The sequence below is a fragment of the Pristiophorus japonicus genome, chromosome 30, assembly GCF_044704955.1.
Source record: "Pristiophorus japonicus isolate sPriJap1 chromosome 30, sPriJap1.hap1, whole genome shotgun sequence".
NCBI classification, from domain to species: Eukaryota; Metazoa; Chordata; class Chondrichthyes; family Pristiophoridae; genus Pristiophorus; species Pristiophorus japonicus.
This window is the reverse complement of record NC_092006.1, coordinates 4,302,009-4,323,017: the sequence shown is the minus strand read 5'-3', so window position 1 is coordinate 4,323,017 and position 21,009 is coordinate 4,302,009. Positions and strand designations below refer to the sequence as shown.

The following is a 21,009-nucleotide window of genomic DNA, read 5'->3' as shown; positions in this document are numbered from 1 at the left end:
CCCCCCTCCTCCTCCTCCTTCACCCCCCCCTCCTCCTCCTCCTTCACCCCCCCTCCTCCTCCTTCACCCCCCCCTCCTCCTCCTTCACCCCCCCCTCCTCCTCCTTCACCCCCCCTCCTCCTCCTTCACCCCCCCACCCCTCCAGAAATCCCATCAGAATTTTATTGATGTATTTATCATTTATTATTGATGATGGCACTTTATTTGTAAAACTGAAGTGTTTAATGTTTGTAAACTTCCCTTTAATCCCCCTCCCCCATTCCCTACACCTGATTTGTAACCTACGCCTGATTTTCTAAAGTGTAGACAAGGTTTTTTCGAGCGTACAAAAATCTTCACTTACTCTAAGTTAGTTTGGAGTAAGTTTTCACCGCTGAAACTTTGAAAACAGGCGTAAGTGGCCGGACTCGCCCCCTTTTGAAAAAAAAAATTCTGTTCCAAAGTGAAACTGTTCGAACTGACTAGAACTGGAGCAAACTAAATGCCGAGAATTTGATTTTCTAAGATACTCCGTTCTACACCAGTTGCTCCAACTGAAACTCCAGGCTGAAACTTGGGCCCATAGAAAATAGGTGCAGGAGTAGGCCATTGGGCCCTTCGAGCCTGCAGCACCATTCAATAAGATCATGGCTGATCATTCACCTCAGTACCCCATTCCTGCTTTCTCTCCATACCTCTTGATCCCTTTAGCCGTAAGGGCCACATCTAACTCCCTTTTGAATATATCTAACGAACTGGCCTCAACAACTTTCTGTGGTAGAGAATTCCACAGGTTCACAATTCTCTGAGTGAAGAAGTTTCTCCTCATCTCGGTCCTAAATGGCTTACCCCTTATCCTTAGACTGTGAGCCCTGGTTCTGGACTTCCCCAACATCGGGAACATTCTTCCTGCATCTAACCTGTCCAATCCCGTCAGAATTTTATACGTTTCTATGAGATCCCCTCTCATTCTTCTAAATTCCAGTGTATAAAGGCCCAGTCGATCCAGTCTCTCATATGTCAGTCCTGCCATCCCGGGAATCAGTCTGGTGAACCTTCGCTGCACTCCCTCAATAGCAAGAACGTCCTTCCTCAGATTAGGAGACCAAAACTGAACACAATATTCCAGGTGTGGCCTCACCAAGGCCCTGTACAACTGCAGTAAGACCTCCCTGCTCCTATACTCCAATCCCCTCGCTATGAAGGCCAACATACCATTTACCTTCTTCACTGCCTGCTGTACCTGCATGCCTACTTTCAATGACTGATGTACCATGACACCCAGGTCTCGTTGCACCTCCCCTTTTCCGAATCTATCACCATTCAGATAATCTGCTTTCCTGTTTTTGCCACCAAAGTCGATAACCTCACATTTATCCACATTATACTGCATCTGCCATGCATTTGCCCACTCACCTAACCTGTCCAAGTCACCCTGCAGCCTCTCAGCGTCCTCCTCACAGCTCACACCGCCACCCAGCTTAGTGTCATCTGCAAACTTGGAGATATTACACTCAATTCCTTCATCTAAATCATTAATGTATATTGTAAATAGCTGGGGTCCCAGCACTGAGCCCTGCGGCACCCCACTAGTCACTGCCTGCCATTCTGAAAAGGACCCATTTATTCCTACTCTTTGCTTCCTGTCTGCCAACCAGCTCTCTATCCACGCCAGTACATTACCCCCAATACCATGTGCTTTAATTTTACAACTGAGATGAGGAGGAATTTATTCTCTCTGAGGGTGGTGAATCTGTGGAATTCTCTGCCCCAGAGAGCTGTGGAGGCTGGGTCATTGAATATATTTAAGGTGGAGATAGACAGATTTTTGAACGATAGGGGAGTGAAGGGGCGGGCGGGGAAGTGGAGCTGAGTCCATGATCAGATCAGCCGCGATCTTATTGAATGGCGGAGCAGGCTCGAGGGGCCGAATGGCCGACTCCTGCTCCTGTTTCTCGTGGTCTTGGGTTCCTCCACTTTGGGCGGTCTTGGCCCAGGGACTCCCAGGTGTCGGTGGGGGTGTTGCATTTCTTCAAGGAGGCTTTGAGGGGGTGTCCTTGAAGCGTTTTCTCTGCCCGCCTGGGACTCGCTTGCCGTGTTGGAGTTCGGAGTAGAGTTTTGGGAGTCTCGTGTCTGGGGGACCATGCGGACAATGTGGCCCTGCCCAGCGGAGCTGGTCGAGTGTGGTCAGTGCTTCGATGCTGGGGATGTTGGCCTGGTCGAGGACGCTAACGTTGGTGCGTCTGTCCTCCCGGGGGATTTGCAGGATCCCGCGGAGGTATTTCTCCAGTGCTTTCTGCTCTGACAGGTGGAACTGGCACGGGGTAAGATTCAGGAACACTTTCACAACCTCACGATGTCCCAAAGCGCTTTACAGCCAATGAAGTACTTCCTGGGATGGGGGGATTGTGCTGTGAGGAGAGATTGAGCAGACTGGGCCGATATTCTCCAGAGTTTAGAAGAATGAGAGGTGATCTCATTGAAACATACAACATTCTTACAGGGCTTGACAGGGTAGATGCAGGGAGGGTGTTTCCCCCGGGCTGGGGAGTCTAGAACCGGGGGTCACACAGTCTCAGGATAAGGGCTCGGCCATTGAGGACTGAGATGAGGAGGAATTTCTTCACTCAGAGGGAGGTGAATCTTTGGAATTCTCTGCCCCAGAGGGCTGTGGAGGCTCAGTCATTGAGTATATTCAAGGCTGAGATCGATAGATTTTTGGATATTAAGGGAATCGAGGGATCGGGCGGGAAAGTGGACTTGAGGTCGAAGATCAGCCGTGATCTTATTGAATGGTGGAGCAGGCTCGAGGGGCAGTACTGAGGGAGCGCCGCACTGTCGGAGGGGCAGTACTGAGGGAGTGCCGCACTGTCGGAGGGGCAGTACTGAGGGAGTGCCGCACTGTCGGAGGGGCGGTACTGAGGGAGTGCCGCACTGTCGGAGGGGCAGTACTGAGGGAGTGCCGCACTGTCGGAGGGGCAGTACCGAGGGAGCGCCGCACTGTCGGAGGGGCAGTACCGAGGGAGCGCCGCACTGTCGGAGGGGCAGTACTGAGGGAGCGGCGCACTGTCGGAGGGGCAGTACCGAGGGAGCCCCGCACTGTCGGAGGGGCAGTACTGAGGGAGCGCCGCACTGTCGGAGGGGCAGTACTGAGGGAGCGCCGCACTGTCGGAGGGGGCAGTACTGTCGGAGGCGCAGTACTGAGGGAGCGCCGCACTGTCGGAGGGGGCAGTACTGTCGGAGGCGCAGTACTGAGGGAGTGCCGCACTGTCGGAGGGACAGTACTGAGGGAGCGCCGCACTGTCGGAGGGGCAGTACTGAGGGAGTGCCGCACTGTCGGAGGGACTGACTGGCTCTGGGCTCTGACCCTCTTCCCTCTCTCTGCAGGCACCTGGACCATGAGTTCGGAGAAGCCCCAGGTCAAGACCGACGTGAAGGAGTTTGACCGGGTCTTCGCCCAGGTGCTGGAGGACCTGACACAGGAAGACCTGCACCACCAGGAGATCGGCGATGCCATCAAACGTCTGCGAGAGGTAGGGTCACCGTCTCGGGGGGGGGGCCGTGGGGGCAGGGTGTTTCGGCTGTAACCGAGGCTGTGGTTTTGTAGCGATGTATCGTCTGCGGCACTATCACTGGTTAATGGGGACCGAGTGATGGTTTATGGAGACGGGCAGACTGCTTTATGGGGACAGGCGGACAGAGAGGCTGGTTTATGGGGACGGGGGGGATTGAGGGGCTGGTTTATGGGGACAGGCAGACCGAGGACTGGTTTATGGGGACGGGTGGGCCGAGGAGATGGTTTGTGGGGACGGGGGGGACCGAGGGGCTGGTTTATGGGGACGGGGGGACCGAGGGGCTGGTTTATGGGGACGGGTGGGCCGCAAGGAGATGGTTTGTGGGGACGAAGGGACCGAGGGGCTGGTTTACAAGGACGGGGGGGACCGAGGGGCTGGTTTATGGGGACGGGTGGGCCGCAAGGAGATGGTTTGAGGGGACCGAGAGGCTGGTTTATGGGGACGGGAGGACTGAGGGGCGATGCGGATCCAAGCCGCTAACTGTTTTCCCCCCCCAGGTCATCGAGTACAACGTTCCCGGCGGGAAGAGGAATCGTGGTCTATCTGTGATCGCCTCGTTCCGGGAGCTGGGCGATCCCAAACACCAGACCGAGGAGAACTTCAAGATCGCACTGGTGGTTGGCTGGTGTGTGGAACTGGTGAGTGAGACCCTCCTCCAGCCCCTACACCCCTCCCTATCTCTGTAACCCCCTCCATCCCCTCTCTATCTCTGTAATCTCCTCCATCCCCTACACCCCTCCCTATCTCTGTAACCCCCTCCATCCCCTACACCCCTCCCTATCTCTGTAACCTCCTCCAGCCCCTACACCCCTCTCTATCTCTGTAATCCCCTACACCCCTCTCTATCTCTGTAACCTCCTCCATCCCCTACACCCCTCCCTATCTCTGTAACCTCCTCCAGCCCCTACACCCCTCCCTATCTCTGTAATCCCCTACACCCCTCTCTATCTCTGTAACCTCCTCCATCCCCTACACCCCTCCCTATCTCTGTAACCTCCCTCCAGCCCCTACACCCCTCCCTATCTCTAACCTCCTCCATCCCCTACACCCCTCCCTATCTCTGTAACCTCCTCCATCCCCTACACCCCTCTCTATCTCTGTAACCTCCTCCATCCCCTACACCCCTCTCTATCTCTGTAATCTCCTCCAGCCCCTACACCCCTCCCTATCTCTGTAACCTCCTCCATCCCCTACACCCCTCCCTATCTCTGTAACCTCCTCCAGCCCCTACACCCCTCCCTATCTCTGTAATCCCCTACACCCCTCTCTATCTCTGTAACCTCCTCCATCCCCTACACCCCTCCCTATCTCTGTAACCTCCTCCATCCCCTACACCCCTCCCTATCTCTGTAACCTCCTCCATCCCCTACACCCCTCCCTATCTCTGTAACCCCCTCCATCCCCTACACCCCTCTCTATCTCTGTAACCTCCTCCATCCCCTACACCCCTCTCTATCTCTGTAACCTCCTCCATCCCCTACACCCCTCCCTATCTCTGTAACCCCCTACACCCCTCTCTATCTCTGTAACCTCCTCCAGCCCCTACACCCCTCCCTATCTCTGTAACCCCCTCCATCCCCTACACCCCTCCCTATCTCTGTAACCCCCTCCATCCCCTACACCCCTCCCTATCTCTGTAACCTCCTCCAGCCCCTACACCCCTCTCTATCTCTGTAATCCCCTACACCCCTCTCTATCTCTGTAATCCCCTACACCCCTCTCTATCTCTGTAACCTCCTCCATCCCCTACACCCCTCCCTATCTCTGTAACCTCCTCCAGCCCCTACACCCCTCCCTATCTCTGTAATCCCCTACACCCCTCTCTATCTCTGTAACCTCCTCCATCCCCTACACCCCTCCCTATCTCTGTAACCTCCCTCCAGCCCCTACACCCCTCCCTATCTCTAACCTCCTCCATCCCCTACACCCTCCCTATCTCTGTAACCTCCTCCATCCCCTACACCCCTCTCTATCTCTGTAACCTCCTCCATCCCCTACACCCCTCTCTATCTCTGTAATCTCCTCCAGCCCCTACACCCCTCCCTATCTCTGTAACCTCCTCCATCCCCTACACCCCTCCCTATCTCTGTAACCTCCTCCAGCCCCTACACCCCTCCCTATCTCTGTAATCCCCTACACCCCTCTCTATCTCTGTAACCTCCTCCATCCCCTACACCCCTCCCTATCTCTGTAACCTCCTCCATCCCCTACACCCCTCCCTATCTCTGTAACCTCCTCCATCCCCTACACCCCTCCCTATCTCTGTAACCCCCTCCATCCCCTACACCCCTCTCTATCTCTGTAACCTCCTCCATCCCCTACACCCCTCTCTATCTCTGTAACCTCCTCCATCCCCTACACCCCTCCCTATCTCTGTAACCCCCTACACCCCTCTCTATCTCTGTAACCTCCTCCAGCCCCTACACCCCTCCCTATCTCTGTAACCCCCTCCATCCCCTACACCCCTCCCTATCTCTGTAACCCCCTACACCCCTCTCTATCTCTGTAACCTCCTCCAGCCCCTACACCCCTCCCTATCTCTGTAACCCCCTCCATCCCCTACACCCCTCCCTATCTCTGTAACCCCCTCCATCCCCTACACCCCTCTCTATCTCTGTAACCTCCTCCAGCCCCTACACCCCTCCCTATCTCTGTAACCCCCTCCATCCCCTACACCCCTCCCTATCTCTGTAACCTCCTCCATCCCCTACACCCCTCTGTATCTCTGTAACCTCCTCCAGCCCCTACACCCCTCCCTATCTCTGTAACCCCCTCCATCCCCTACACCCCTCTCTATCTCTGTAACCTCCTCCATCCCCTACACCCCTCCCTATCTCTGTAACCCCCTACACCCCTCTGTATCACTGTAACCTCCTCCAGCCCCTACACCCCTCCCTATCTCTGTAACCCCCTCCATCCCCTACACCCCTCTCTATCTCTGTAACCTCCTCCATCCCCTACACCCCTCCCTATCTCTGTAACCCCCTACACCCCTCCCTATCTCTGTAACCCCCTCCATCCCCTACACCCCTCTCTATCTCTGTAACCTCCTCCATCCCCTACACCCCTCCCTATCTCTGTAACCCCCTACACCCCTCCCTATCTCTGTAACCTCCTCCATCCCCTACACCCCTCCCTATCTCTGTAACCCCCTACACCCCTCTGTATCACCGTAACCTCCTCCAGCCCCTACACCCCTCCCTATCTCTGTAACCCCCTCCATCCCCTACACCCCTCTCTATCTCTGTAACCTCCTCCATCCCCTACACCCCTCCCTATCTCTGTAACCCCCTACACCCCTCCCTATCTCTGTAACCCCCTCCATCCCCTACACCCCTCTCTATCTCTGTAACCTCCTCCATCCCCTACACCCCTCCCTATCTCTGTAACCCCCTCCATCCCCTACACCCCTCCCTATCTCTGTAACCCCCTCCATCCCCTACACCCCTCCCTATCTCTGTAACCTCCTCCATCCCCTACACCCCTCTGTATCTCTGTAACCTCCTCCAGCCCCTACACCCCTCCCTATCTCTGTAACCCCCTCCATCCCCTACACCCCTCTCTATCTCTGTAACCTCCTCCATCCCCTACACCCCTCCCTATCTCTGTAACCCCCTACACCCCTCTGTATCACTGTAACCTCCTCCAGCCCCTACACCCCTCCCTATCTCTGTAACCCCCTCCATCCCCTACACCCCTCTCTATCTCTGTAACCTCCTCCATCCCCTACACCCCTCCCTATCTCTGTAACCCCCTACACCCCTCCCTATCTCTGTAACCCCCTCCATCCCCTACACCCCTCTCTATCTCTGTAACCTCCTCCATCCCCTACACCCCTCCCTATCTCTGTAACCCCCTACACCCCTCCCTATCTCTGTAACCTCCTCCATCCCCTACACCCCTCTCTATCTCTGTAACCTCCAAGATCTCTGCACTCCAATTCTGGCCTCTTGTGCAGCCTGCGATCTCCGGGGCCCCAAGTTCTGGAACTCCCTCCCTAAACCTCTCCACCTCTCTCTCCTTCTTTAAGACGCTCCTTAAAACCGACCTCTTTGACCCAGCTTTTGGTCACCTGTCCCTAATATTTCCTGATGTGACTCTCTGTCAATTTTTGTCTCCTGTGAAGCGCCTTGGGACGTTTTACTACATTTAAGGCGTTATACTGTCGGAGGGTCAGTACTGAGGGAGTGCCGCACTGTCGGAGGGGCAGTGCTGAGGGAGTGCCGCACTGTCGGAGGGGCGGTACTGGGGGAGTGCCGCACTGTCGGAGGGGCAGTGCTGAGGGAGTGCCGCACTGTCGGAGGGGCAGTACTGAGGGAGTGCCGCACTGTCGGAGGGGCAGTACTGAGGGAGTGCCGCACTGTCGGAGGGGCAGTGCTGAGGGAGCGCCGCACTGTCGGAGGGGCAGTACTGAGGGAGCACCGCACTGTCGGAGGGGCAGTACTGAGGGAGCGCCGCACTGTCGGAGGGGCAGTACTGAGGGAGCGCCGCACTGTCGGAGGGGCGGTACTGAGGGAGCACCGCACTGTCGGAGGGGCAGTACTGAGGGAGCACCGCACTGTCGGAGGGGCAGTACTGAGGGAGCGCCGCACTGTCGGAGGGGCAGTACTGAGGGAGTGCTGCACTGTCGGAGGGGCAGTACTGAGGGAGCGCCGCACTGTCGGAGGGGCGGTACTGAGGGAGCGCCGCACTGTCGGAGGGGCAGTACTGAGGGAGCCCCGCACTGTCGGAGGGGCAGTACTGAGGGAGCGCCGCACTGTCGGAGGGACAGTACTGAGGGAGTGCTGCACTGTCGGAGGGACAGTACTGAGGGAGTGCTGCACTGTCGGAGGGGCAGTACTGAGGGAGCACCGCACTGTCGGAGGGGCAGTACTGAGGGAGCACCGCACTGTCGGAGGGGCAGTACTGAGGGAGCACCGCACTGTCGGAGGGGCAGTACTGAGGGAGCACCGCACTGTCGGAGGGGCAGTACTGAGGGAGCACCGCACTGTCGGAGGGGCAGTACTGAGGGAGCGCCGCACTGTCGGAGGGGCAGTACTGAGGGAGTGCTGCACTGTCGGAGGGGCAGTACTGAGGGAGCGCCGCACTGTCGGAGGGGCGGTACTGAGGGAGCGCCGCACTGTCGGAGGGGCAGTACTGAGGGAGCCCCGCACTGTCGGAGGGGCAGTACTGAGGGAGCGCCGCACTGTCGGAGGGACAGTACTGAGGGAGTGCTGCACTGTCGGAGGGACAGTACTGAGGGAGTGCTGCACTGTCGGAGGGGCAGTACTGAGGGAGCCCCGCACTGTCGGAGGGGCAGTACTGAGGGAGCGCCGCACTGTCGGAGGGGCAGTACTGAGGGAGCCCCGCACTGTCGGAGGGGCAGTACTGAGGGAGTGCCGCACTGTCGGAGGGGCAGTACTGAGGGAGCGCCGCACTGTCGGAGGGGCAGTACTGAGGGAGTGCCGCACTGTCAGAGGGGCAGTACTGAGGGAGCGCCGCACTGTTGGAGGGGCAGTACTGAGGGAGTGCCGCACTGTCGGAGGGGCAGTACTGAGGGAGCGCCGCACTGTCGGAGGGGTAGTACTGAGGGAGGGGCGGCACTGAGGGAGGGACAGTACTGAGGGAGTGCCGCACTGTCGGAGGGGTAGTTTGTTGATCTTTGTTTTTATCCCGTTTTTGGTTTCAGCTTCAATCGTTCTTCCTTGTCGCAGATGACATCATGGACCAGTCTGTCACGCGGAGAGGCCAAATGTGCTGGTATCGAAGGGTAGGGTTCCTGCTGTACAATCTCATGTCTCCCTCGCCAGCGTTGTTGCTCATTGACACTCGGTCCAAAGCTGGAAACCCAACCAGTGCATTGTTCAACATCCGCTCTGGAGTCACAGTGATGGGACGTGGGTCTGTGTCTGTGATTCCCCGCACGGTGATGGGACGTGGGTCTGTGTCTGTGTGATTCCCCGCACGGTGATGGGACGTGGGTCTGTGTCTGTGAGATTCCCCGCACGGTGATGGGACGTGGGTCTGTGTCTGTGTGATTCCCCGCACGGTGATGGGACGTGGGTCTGTGTCTGTGAGATTCCCCGCACGGTGATGGGACGTGGGTCTGTGTCTGTGTGATTCCCCGCACGGTGATGGGACGTGGGTCTGTGTCTGTGAGATTCCCCGCACGATGACGGGACGTGGGTCTGTGTCTGTGTGATTCCCCGCACGGTGATGGGACGTGGGTCTGTGTCTGTGAGATTCCCCGCACGGTGACGGGACGTGGGTCTGTGTCTGTGTGATTTCCCCCGCACGGTGACGGGACGTGGGTCTGTGTGAAGATGGGGATCTAACTCTCTCTCTCTCTCTCCCTCCCTCCCCTAGGAAGGCGTGGGTCTTGATGCCATCAACGACTCCTATCTCCTGGAGGCCATGGTGTACAGGCTCCTCCGCAAGTACACGAGGGAGCAGCCATATTACCTCCACCTCCTTGAGCTATTCCTGCAGGTGAGGGGGTTCGGGGGTTGGGGGGGGGGGGTGTCCGGGTGTGACCGAGGGGGTGGAGGGTAGTGAGATGTTGGATGGGTTTCTTGCTCTCGCTCGTTTAGTTTTGTTGGTTTAAAGGTCCACGCTCGCACACGCTCAGTTGCAGTAACGGCAGGATCAGGTCTTGATTTAAACTTCATACTTACACAAACACCAGGACGAAAGTTACTGAGACACTCGCTTCACAAACCCACTGCTTGCTCCCGGCTTGTCAGACGCACACATTCTGTTTTACAGTGTGTCGCTGCTAAAACAGTGTTCATTCACAACTCTTTCACAAAATCAGGTCTTTAAACTCTATGTTCTATACACACTGTCAATCAATCATGGTACATCAAACGTTTACACAAATACTGACAGACTGACAAGTGTAACCTAAACAGTCGGCCACTCGATGTCCTGAAATTGGTTTATTGCAGCAATCCACTCTTGCCGTGGATTTTATTGCTATAACACACAGGTGACCAAACTGCCACGTTCGATTGGCTAAAATGACTCGTGACTCCCTCCCGATAGAGACATTCTTCTATAAACTTCAAATTTACAATCCGTGCTGATCAGGAAAAACTCTTTGAACTTTCAACCCAGGCGCGTGTCATATCGCTGTCTGTGCCGAAAGCGAGGTATTCGGGTAGTGCGGACTTTCGCTCTCGGGGGGGGGGGGGGGGGGGGCAGGAAGTGACTGGGGGAGCTGGGGGCAGGAGGTGACTGGGGGGCTGGTCTGGACTACCCTCCCCCCCGAGATGTCTGCACTCCTTTAATTTTGTTCTCCTGAGCATCCCCTGATTATAATCGCTCCACCATCGGCGGCCATGCCTTCAGCTGCCTGGGCCCCCAAGCTCTGGAACTCCCTCCCTAAACCTCTCCGCCTCTCTCTCTCCTCCTTCAAGACGCTCCTTAAAACCGACCTTTGACCCAGCTTTTGGTCACCTGTCCCTAATTTCTCCTTATGGGGCTCGGGGTCAAATGTTTGATCTCCTAACACTGCTGTGTCGTACCTTGGGCCGTTTCACTACGTTAAAGGCGTGATATAAACACAAGTTATCGTTGTCCCGATCACAGGTCTCCTACCAGACGGAGCTGGGGCAGTCTCTGGACCTGATGACCGCCCAGCCCAGCAAGATCGACCTGGACCGGTTCACTGAGCAGAGGTGAGCCATTGCCTCCCCCTGGGGAAACGGGTCTTGAGATCCCCAGCGGGCTGTTTCTCTGTGTCTCTCCCTCGATCTCTGTCTCTCTCCCTTTGCCCCGCTGATTACACCCCCCACCCCCCGACACACGCTCCTGGCTGTCATCTGCCCAGGCTGGAGACGCAACCTGAGATTTCAGCAGCCCCTCCCACCCCTCCCTGGGGTGATATATCCACACCCAGAGTCCAGGAGGGCAAGGCTTATAAGAACTAGGAGCAGGAGTCGGCCATTCGGCCCCTCGAGCCTGCTCCGCCATTCAATAAGATCATGGCTGATCCGATCCTGGACTCAGCTCCACTTCCCCGCCCGCTCCCCATAACCCTTCACTCCCTTATCGCTCAAAAATCTGTCTATCTCCGCCTTAAATTTATTCAATGTCCCAGCCTCCACAGCTCTCTGGGGCAGAGAATTCCACAGATTTACAACCCTCAGAGAAGAAATTCCTCCTCATCTCAGTTTTAAATGGGTGACCCCTTATTCTGAGACTGTGTGACCCCTAGTTCTAGATTCCCCCACGAGGGGAAACATCCTCTCTGCATCTACCCTATCCAGCCCCCTCAGAATCTTATACGTTTCGATAAGATCACCTCTCATTCTTCTAAACTCCAATGAGTAGAGGCCCAACCTACTCAACCTTTCCTCATAAGACGTCAACCGAGTGAACCTTCTCTGAACAGCCTCCAATGCAAGTATATCCCTCCTTAAATACAGAGACCAAAACTGCACGCAGTACTCCAGGTGTGGCCTCACCAATACCCTGTATAACTGTAGCAAGACTTCCCTGCTTTTATACTCCATCCCCTTTGCAATAAAGGCCAAGATTCCATTGGCCTTCCTGATCACTTGCTGTACCTGCATACTATCCTTTTGTGTTTCATGCACAAGTGCCCCCAGGTCCCGCTGTACTGCAGCATTTTGCAGCTCTCTCCATTGTAAGAAATCATTTGCTTTTTTATGATTCCGACCAAAGTGGATAACCTCACATTTTCTCACATTATACTCCATCTGCCAAATTGTTGCCCACTCACTTGGCCTGTCTCTATCCCTTTGCAGATTTTTAGTGTCCTCACAACTTGCTCTCCCACCCATCTTTGTATCATCAGCAAACTTGGCTACATTACACTCGGTCCCTTCACCCAAGTCGTTAATGTGGATTGTAAATAGTTGAGGCCCCAGCACTGATCCCTGCGGCACCCCACTAGTTACTGTTTGCCAACCGGAAAGTGACCCATTTATCCCGACTCCTTAAATCCCGATATCCTTAAGTAAGGAGGGCAAAACTGTTGCTGGATGAGGGGGTCCGAGAGAGTGGGTGGGCAGCACGGAGATGACTGGCTCACTCTCGCTTCTCTCACTTTCAGGTACAAGGCGATTGTGAAATACAAGACTGCGTTCTACAGCTTTTATCTCCCAGTGGCCGCGGCGATGTACATGGTGAGTATCGGTCAAAGGTCAGAGACACCCCCCCCCCTCCCCTGGGTGCTGTCTACATCTCCCTACCCCCCCACCCTAGGGTGCTACCCACCACTTTACTGGGGTCATAACTACAGCCCCCCCACGTTATCCACAATAAAAACGATCGGAAAGATCCACAGTTAAAGACTTGCATTTCTATAGCGCCTTTCACGACCATCGGACGTCCCAAAGTGCTTTACAGCCAATGAAGTACTGTTGGAGTGTGGTCACTGTTGTAATGTGGGAAACGCAGCAGTCAATTTGCGAACAGCAAGCTCCCACACACAGCAATGTGATAATGACCCAGATCATCTGTTTTAGTGATGTTGGTTGAGGGATAAATATTGGCCCCAGGATACTGGGGAGAACTCCCCCTGCTCTTCTTCCAATAGTGGCCCCGGGATCTTTTACATCCACCCGAGAGGGCAGACGGGGCCTCGGTTTAACGTCTCATCCGCAAGACGGCACCTCCAACAGTGCGGCGCTCCCTCAGTACTGCCCCTCCGACAGTGCGGCGCTCCCTCAGTACTGCCCCTCCGACAGTGCGGCGCTCCCTCAGTACCGCCCCTCCGACAGTGTGGCGTTCCCTCAGTACCGCCCCTCCGACATTCCCTCGGCACCGCCCCTCCGACAGTGCGGCGCACCCTCGGTACTGCCCCTCCGACAGTGCGGCGCTCCCTCGGTACTGCCCCTCCGACAGTGCGGCCCTCCGACAGTGCGGCGCTCCCTCGGTACTGCCCCTCCGACAGTGCGGCGCTCCCTCGGTACTGCCCCTCCGACAGTGCGGCGCTCCCTCAGTACCGCCCCTCCGACAGTGTGGCGTTCCCTCAGTACCGCCCCTCCGACATTCCCTCGGCACCGCCCCTCCGACAGTGCGGCGCACCCTCGGTACTGCCCCTCCGACAGTGCGGCGCTCCCTCGGTACTGCCCCTCCGACAGTGCGGCCCTCCGACAGTGCGGCGCTCCCTCGGTACTGCCCCTCCGACAGTGCGGCGCACCCTCGGTACTGCCCCTCCGACAGTGCGGCGCTCCCTCGGTACTGCCCCTCCGACAGTGCGGCGCTCCCTCGGTACTGCCCCTCCGACAGTGCGGCCCTCCGACAGTGCGGCGCTCCCTCGGTACTGCCCCTCCGACAGTGCGGCGCTCCCTCGGTACTGCCCCTCCGACAGTGCGGCGCTCCCTCAGTACTGCCCCTCCGACAGTGCGGCACTCCCTCAGTACTGCCCCTCCGACAGTGCGGCGCTCCCTCAGTACTGCACCTCCGACAGTGCGGCGCTCCCTCGGTACTGCACCTCCGACAGTGCGGCGCTCCCTCGGTACTGCCCCTCCGACAGTGCGGCGCTCCCTCGGTACTGCCCCTCCGACAGTGCGGCGCTCCCTCGGTACTGCCCCTCCGACAGTGCGGCGCTCCCTCAGTACTGCCCCTCCGACAGTGCGGCACTCCCTCAGTACTGCCCCTCCGACAGTGCGGCGCTCCCTCAGTACTGCACCTCCGACAGTGCGGCGCTCCCTCGGTACTGCACCTCCGACAGTGCGGCGCTCCCTCGGTACTGCCCCTCCGACAGTGCGGCGCTCCCTCGGTACTGCCCCTCCGACAGTGCGGCGCTCCCTCGGTACTGCCCCTCCGACAGCTGACACTATAAACGCAGAGCTGTGATTCTAAATCACATTGAGAGAGTGAGTAGAGTGGGCCTATACTCTCTGGATGTTTCCCCCCGGGGCTGGGGAGTGTAGAACCAGGGGTCACACAGTCTCAGGATAAGGGGTCGGCCATTGAGGACTGAGATGAGGAGGAATTTCTTCACTCAGAGGGTGGTGAATCTTTGGAATTCTCTGCCCCAGAGGGCTGTGGAGGCTCAGTCACTGAGTGTATTCAAGGCTGAGATCGAGAGATTTCTGGACTCTCGGGGAATCGAGGGATCGGGCGGGAAAGTGGGGTTAAGGTCGAAGGTCAGCCGCGATCTCATCGAATGGCGGAGCAGGCTCGAGGGGCCGAATGGCCGACTCCTAATTCTTGTGTTCTTCAATCAGTGCTTCTAAAAGCAGTCTGTCCTTTGCGTTCATGAGATTTTAAAGGTTTAACAAGAACTAATTCTTACCTGGTGCTATCGGAGTCTGGAGCGATTGGTGCGATTAAATCCCCTCCCTCTCGGTTGAAGCTTCTCAAATTCAGACCCAGTTCACACGCGAGGCAGAAAGCAGGCGATGGGAGATAAACTCCGTGCGGGAGGAGGGGATGAGTGAATATCTAGCAGGGACTGCCGTTAACTTTTCCTCCTCCTCCTTTCCCCCGCAGGCTGCCATCGTTGGAGAAACTGAACACAGCAGTGCCCGGTTGATCCTCCTGGAAATGGGAGAGTTCTTTCAGATCCAGGTAAGCGGGGCCCCCAGGAACAGGGGCAAGACGTACATTAATGGAGACCGGTTTTAAGCCTGGAAGATTTATTGTCTTGATTCTACGCTTCCCTGTTTGTGGTTTTTAACCGCAGCGCTGGTTGAGGTGGCTGAGAGGACAGACGCACCAACGTTAGCGTCCTCGACCAGGCCCAACACCCCCAGCATCGAAGCACTGTCCACACTCGACCAGCTCCGCTGGGCAGGGCCACATTGTCCGCATGCCCCCAGACACGAGAATCCCAAAGCAAGCGCTCTACTCGGAACTCCTTCACGGGCAAACGAGCCAAAGGTGGGCAGAGGAAACGTTACAAGGGACCACCCTCAAAGCCTCCCCTGATAAAGTGCAACATCCCCCACCGACACCTGGGAGTCCCTGGGCCCAAAGACCAGTCCGCCCTAAGTGGAGGAAGTGCATCCGGGAGGGCGCTGAGCACCTCGAGTCTCGTCGCTCGAGAGCGTGCAGAAACCAAGCGCAGGCAGCGGAAGGAGCGTGCGGCAAACCTGTCCCACCCTCCCCTTCCCTCAACCACTGTCTGTCCCACCTGTGACAGGGGACTGTGGTTCTCGTATTGGACTGTTCAGCCACCTGAGGACTCATTGTTAGAGTGGAAGCAAGTCTTCCTCGATTTCGAGGGACTGCCGATGGTGATGATGACAAATTGAGGTCATCTCTTGACCAAAATTCCGCAATTTAGACACATAGAAATTTACAGCGCAGAAGGAGGCCGTCTCGGCCCATCGTGTCTGTGCCGGCCGACAAAGAGCCCCACGGCCCTCGGTCAGCAGCCCTGTAGGTTACATATAAACCCGTGAACAATGTCGGAAAGGCAAAGAGCACCTGGCCCAACCAGTCCACCTCACACAACTGCAACACCCCTTATACTGAAACATTCTACACTCCACCCCAACCGGAGTCATGTGATCTCCCGGGAGAGGCAAAAAACCAGATTAAAAACCCAGGCCAATTTAGGGAGGAAAAATCTGGGAAAATTCCTCTCCGACCCATCCAGGCGATCGACACTAGTCCAGGAGATCACCCTGGCCGTATTCAATTCCCTGCCGTACTTACCGTTCTATCCGCTCCGTCCAACAAAAGGTCATCCAGTCTAATCCCAATTACCAGCTCTAGGTCTGTAACCCTGCAGGTTACAGCACTTTAACTGCCCATCCAACCATCTCTTAAAAGTGGTGAGGGTTTCTGCATCCACCACTCTTCCAGGCAGCGAGTTCCAGATCCCCACAACCCTCTGCATGCAAATCATCATAGGCAGTCCCTCAAAGCGAGGATGACTTACTTCCACGCCAAAAAGGGATGAGTTCACAGGTGTTTCAATGAAGGACCTAATATTTCGGATCCTGAACTCCATCCTGAAGGGTGGAAGATGCCTGTGGGTGGGTTGTTTTAACGTGGGGTGACCGTTGCACACCAGCCACCACACGGGGCTTGACAGAGCGAGGTCTTGGTCCAGGGGCAAGGGTTAACCAGGACGACTGGAGACCAGCTCTGCTGCACGGACCCAGCGCGCCCACATATCGCACAGTGTGGGCTGGGCCCCTGGGCCCCGAACTCTCGCCTCTCCCGATCACGCCCCTCTACAATCTCTGGCCGCTCCTGCTGTACCAGCCCACGCTCCAAACACCGAGCTTGGACCTTGGCGATGTCCCGCTTGGCTTCCCTCGGCCTCCTGCACCAGCTCGCGCTGTAACCTTGCCGTGGTACTCCGTCACACTGCCCACGGCCAAAACACCTCCTTTCGTGGCCCCGATCTGCTGCTGATGTCCTCCCGCAGCTCGGAGCCTCCAACCATCCGATAAAAGCGGTGAGGGTTTCTGCATCCACCGCCCCTCCCGGCAGCGAGTTCCGGACCCCCACAGCCCTCTGCGTAAAGAAGCCCCCCCCACCCCCCCTCCCCACCCCTCTAAACCACTTTGTTTCTTTCTCTTTGGATCCGGAAGTCACTCTTAACGGGGGAGGGGCAGGGGGGCGGAGTGACATCATCACGGCTCGCTTAAAGGGGAGAGCCTCCGCGATTCTAACACGTCGGGCCACCAGGGAGGGTTTGGGTCGGGCCCGAGAGGGGTTTGCCAGACTACCTGTTGGCGGCCCGGCCAAACCCGTGGGGTGGGGGGGGGGGCATATCTGTCGGCTCGACAAACAAAAACATGGCGGTAACGGCAGTGCGCCCTCCCCTTTCAGGGAAGCCGCACTGGACCACACAAGGCCACAGCCTCGTAGGACCCACCGGTACATAGACAATAGGTGCAGGAGCAGGCCATTCGGCCCTTCGAGCCTGCACCACCATTTAATAAGATCATGGCTGATCATTCACCTCAGTACCCCATTCCTGCTTTCTCTCCATACCCCTTGATCCCTTTAGCCGTAAGGGCCACATCTTGAATATATCCAACGAACTGGCCTCAACAACTCTCTGTGGTAGAGAATTCCACAGGTTCACAATTCTCTGAGTGAAGAAGTTTCTCCTCATCTCGGTCCTAAATGGCTTACCCCTTATCCTTAGACTGTGAACCCTGGTTCTGGACTTCCCCAACATCGGGAACATTCTTCCCGCATCTAACCTGTCCAGTCCCGTCAGAATTTTATATGTTTCTATGCGATCCCCTCTCATTCGTCTAAACTCCAGTGTATAACGGCCCAGTTGATCCAGTCTTTCTTCATATGTCAGTCCTGCCATCCCGGGAATCAGTCTGGTGAACCTTCGCTGCACTCCCTCAATAGCAAGAATGTCCTTCCTCAGATTAGGAGACCAAAACTGAACAGAATATTCCAGGTGTGGCCTCACCAAGGCCCTGTACAACTGCAGTAAGACCTCCCTGCTCCTATACTCAAATCCCCTAGCTATGAAGGCCAACATACCATTTGCCTTAACCGCCTGCTGTACCTGCATGCCAACTTTCAATGACTGATGTACCATGACACCCAGGTCTCGTTGCACCTCCCCTTTTCCTAATCTGCCGCCATTCAGATAATATTCTGCCTTCCTGTTTTTGCCCCCAAAGTGGATAACCTCACATTTATCCACATTATACTGCATCTGCCATGCATTTGCCCACTCACCTAACCTGTCCAAGTCACCCTGCAGCCTCTTAGCGTCCTCCTCACAGCTCACACCGCCACCCAGCTTAGTGTCATCTGCAAACCTGGAGATATTACATTCAATTCCTTCATCTAAATCATTGATGTATATTGTAAATAGGGGTCCCAGCACTGAGCCCTGCGGTACCACACTAGTCACTGCCTGCCATTTGGGGGAGAAGTTTTGGGGAGTGGAGAGGACAGACACTTGCTGAATTGACACGGCCCGGACCACCTGCCCTGAGGGGGTGGGGGGGGGTTTGAGAGTCGCTTGCCGCTGTGAGGTTGAGTTGTGGGCCCTCCCGTTCCCTCTCTGCCGCCTGGGTCTGAGCTGAAACTCTGTTTGTTGCAGGACGATTACCTGGACTGCTACGGGGACCCCAAGGTCACCGGCAAGATCGGCACTGACATCGAGGACAACAAGTGCAGCTGGCTGGTGGTGCAGGCACTGAACATGGTCGACCCCAGACAGAGGCAGCTTCTGGAGGTAAGGAACGTTAGAAATAGGAGCAGGAGTCGGCCATTCGGCCCCTCGAGCCTGCTCCGCCATTCAATGAGATCACGGCTGATCTTCAACCTCAACTCCACTTTCCCGCCCGATCCCTCGATTCCCTTAATATCCAAAAACCTCTAACCTCCTCCAGCCCCTACACCCCTCCCTATCTCTGTAACCTCCTCCAATCCCTACACTCCTCCCTATCTCTGTAACCCCCGCCAGCCCCTACACCCCTCCCCATCTCTGTAACCCCCTACACCCCTCCCTATCTCTGTAACCTCCTCCAGCCCCTACACCCCTCCCTATCTCTGTAACCCCCTCCAGCCTCTACACCCCTCCCTATCGCTAACCTCCTCCAATCCCTACACCCCTCCCTATCTCTGTAACCCCTCCAGCCCGTACACCTCTCCCTATCTCTGTAACCCCCTCCAGCCTCTACACCCCTCCCTATCTCTGTAACCTCCTCCAGCCCCTACACCCCTCCCTATCTCTCTAACCTCCTCCAGCCCCTACACCCCTCCCTATCTCTGTAATCTCCTCCAGCCCCACAACCCCTTCCCATCTCTATGATTCATAGGATAGGATTACACGGGATATACGGCACAGAAACAGGCCATTTGGCCCAACCAGTCCGTGCCGGCGTTTATGCCCCACTCGAGCCTCCTCCCCTCTTTTCTCATCTAAATCTATCAGCATTACCCTCTATTCCCTTCTCCCCCATGTGTTTATCCAGCCTCCCCTTAAATACATCGATACTATTCGCCTCAACCCCTCCCTGTGGCAGCGAGTTCCACATTCTCACCACTCTCTGGGTAAAGAAGTTTCTCCTGAATTCCCCATTGGGTTTCTGGGTGACGATCTTATATTGATGGCCTCTCGTTATGCTCTTCCCCACAAGTGGAAACATTCTCTCTGTATCCTCTCTATCAAAACCTTTCATCATTTTAAAGACCTCTATTAGGTCACCCCTCAGCCTTCTCTATTCTAGAGAGAAGAGGCCCAGCCTGTTCATCCTTTCCTGATTATGTACACCCTCATATTTCTGGTATCATCCTTGTAAATCTTCTCTGCACCCTCTCCAGTGCCTCTGTATCCTTTTTATAATATGGAGACCAGAACTGTGCACGGTGCTCCAAGTGTGGTCTAACCCAGGGATATGGAGACCAGAACTGTGCAGTGCTCCAAGTGTGGTCTAACCCAGGTATATGGAGACCAGAACTGTGCACGGTGCTCCAAGTGTGGTCTAACCCAGGGATATGGAGACCAGAACTGTGCACGGTGCTCCAAGTGTGGTCTAACCCAGGTATATGGAGACCAGAACTGTGCACGGTGCTCCAAGTGTGGTCTAACCCAGGGATATGGAGACCAGAACTGTGCACGGTGCTCCAAGTGTGGTCTAACCCAGGGATATGGAGACCAGAACTGTGCACGGTGCTCCAAGTGTGGTCTAACCCAGGGATATGGAGACCAGAACTGTGCACGGTGCTCCAAGTGTGGTCTAACCCAGGGATATGGAGACCAGAACTGTGCACGGTGCTCCAAGTGTGGTCTAACCCAGGGATATGGAGACCAGAACTGTGCACAGTGCTCCAAGTGTGGTCTAACCCAGGGATATGGAGACCAGAACTGTGCACAGTGCTCCAAGTGTGGTCTAACCCAGGGATATGGAGACCAGAACTGTGCACGGTGCTCCAAGTGTGGTCTAACCCAGGGATATGGAGACCAAAACTGTGCACAGTGCTCCCCGAGTGTGGTCTGACCAAGGTTCAATACAGGCTTAGCATAACTTCCCTACTTTTCAATTCTATGCAAAATGTAAAAATTAGGAGCCGGAGTCGGCCATTCGGCCCCTCGAGCCTGCTCCGCCATTAAATGAGATCACGGCTGATCCTGACCCCGTGCTAACTGTGTGTGCCAACTCTCGCTGTGATTGAAGGAGAACTACGGGAGCAGTGACCCGGAGAAGACGGCCAAGGTGAAGGGGCTTTACGAGGAGCTGGACATGCGCGGAGTGTACCAGCGATACGAGGAGCAGAGTTACCAGAGGCTGATGGGACTCATCGGTCAGCACTGCGCCAAGCTGCCCCGTGACATCTTCCTCATCTTCGCCCAGAAGATCTACAAGAGGCAGAAGTAGACTCGAGGGTCAGCCCGAGGATCGCCGGGGGGGGGGTGGGGGGGAGGGAGGGAGCTTGGTCCCGTCTCCAGCCAGTCCCCACAGCCTGACCTTTGACCCGTCCTGTCTCCTGCAAATGAGGAGCAACTGTGCGCACTGCAGGGCAGAGGGGGTGGGAATTGGAGTGATGGGGGTAGACT

General features: G+C 56.2%; 1 protein-coding gene across 1 annotated transcript; it reads left to right on the top strand.

The window, feature by feature from the left end:
• The first annotated feature begins 3,370 nt into the window (after positions 1–3,370).
• fdps (farnesyl diphosphate synthase (farnesyl pyrophosphate synthetase, dimethylallyltranstransferase, geranyltranstransferase)) lies at positions 3,371–20,983 on the top strand. Its single transcript, XM_070868565.1, has 9 exons — positions 3,371–3,512; positions 4,052–4,192; positions 9,223–9,303; positions 9,900–10,022; positions 11,124–11,212; positions 12,613–12,685; positions 15,003–15,080; positions 18,550–18,684; positions 20,630–20,983. Exons 1-9 carry the CDS (start codon positions 3,378–3,380, stop codon positions 20,828–20,830), a joined length of 1,056 nt encoding a protein of 351 aa, XP_070724666.1. The 5' UTR covers positions 3,371–3,377; the 3' UTR covers positions 20,831–20,983.
• Positions 20,984–21,009: the final 26 nt, after the last annotated feature.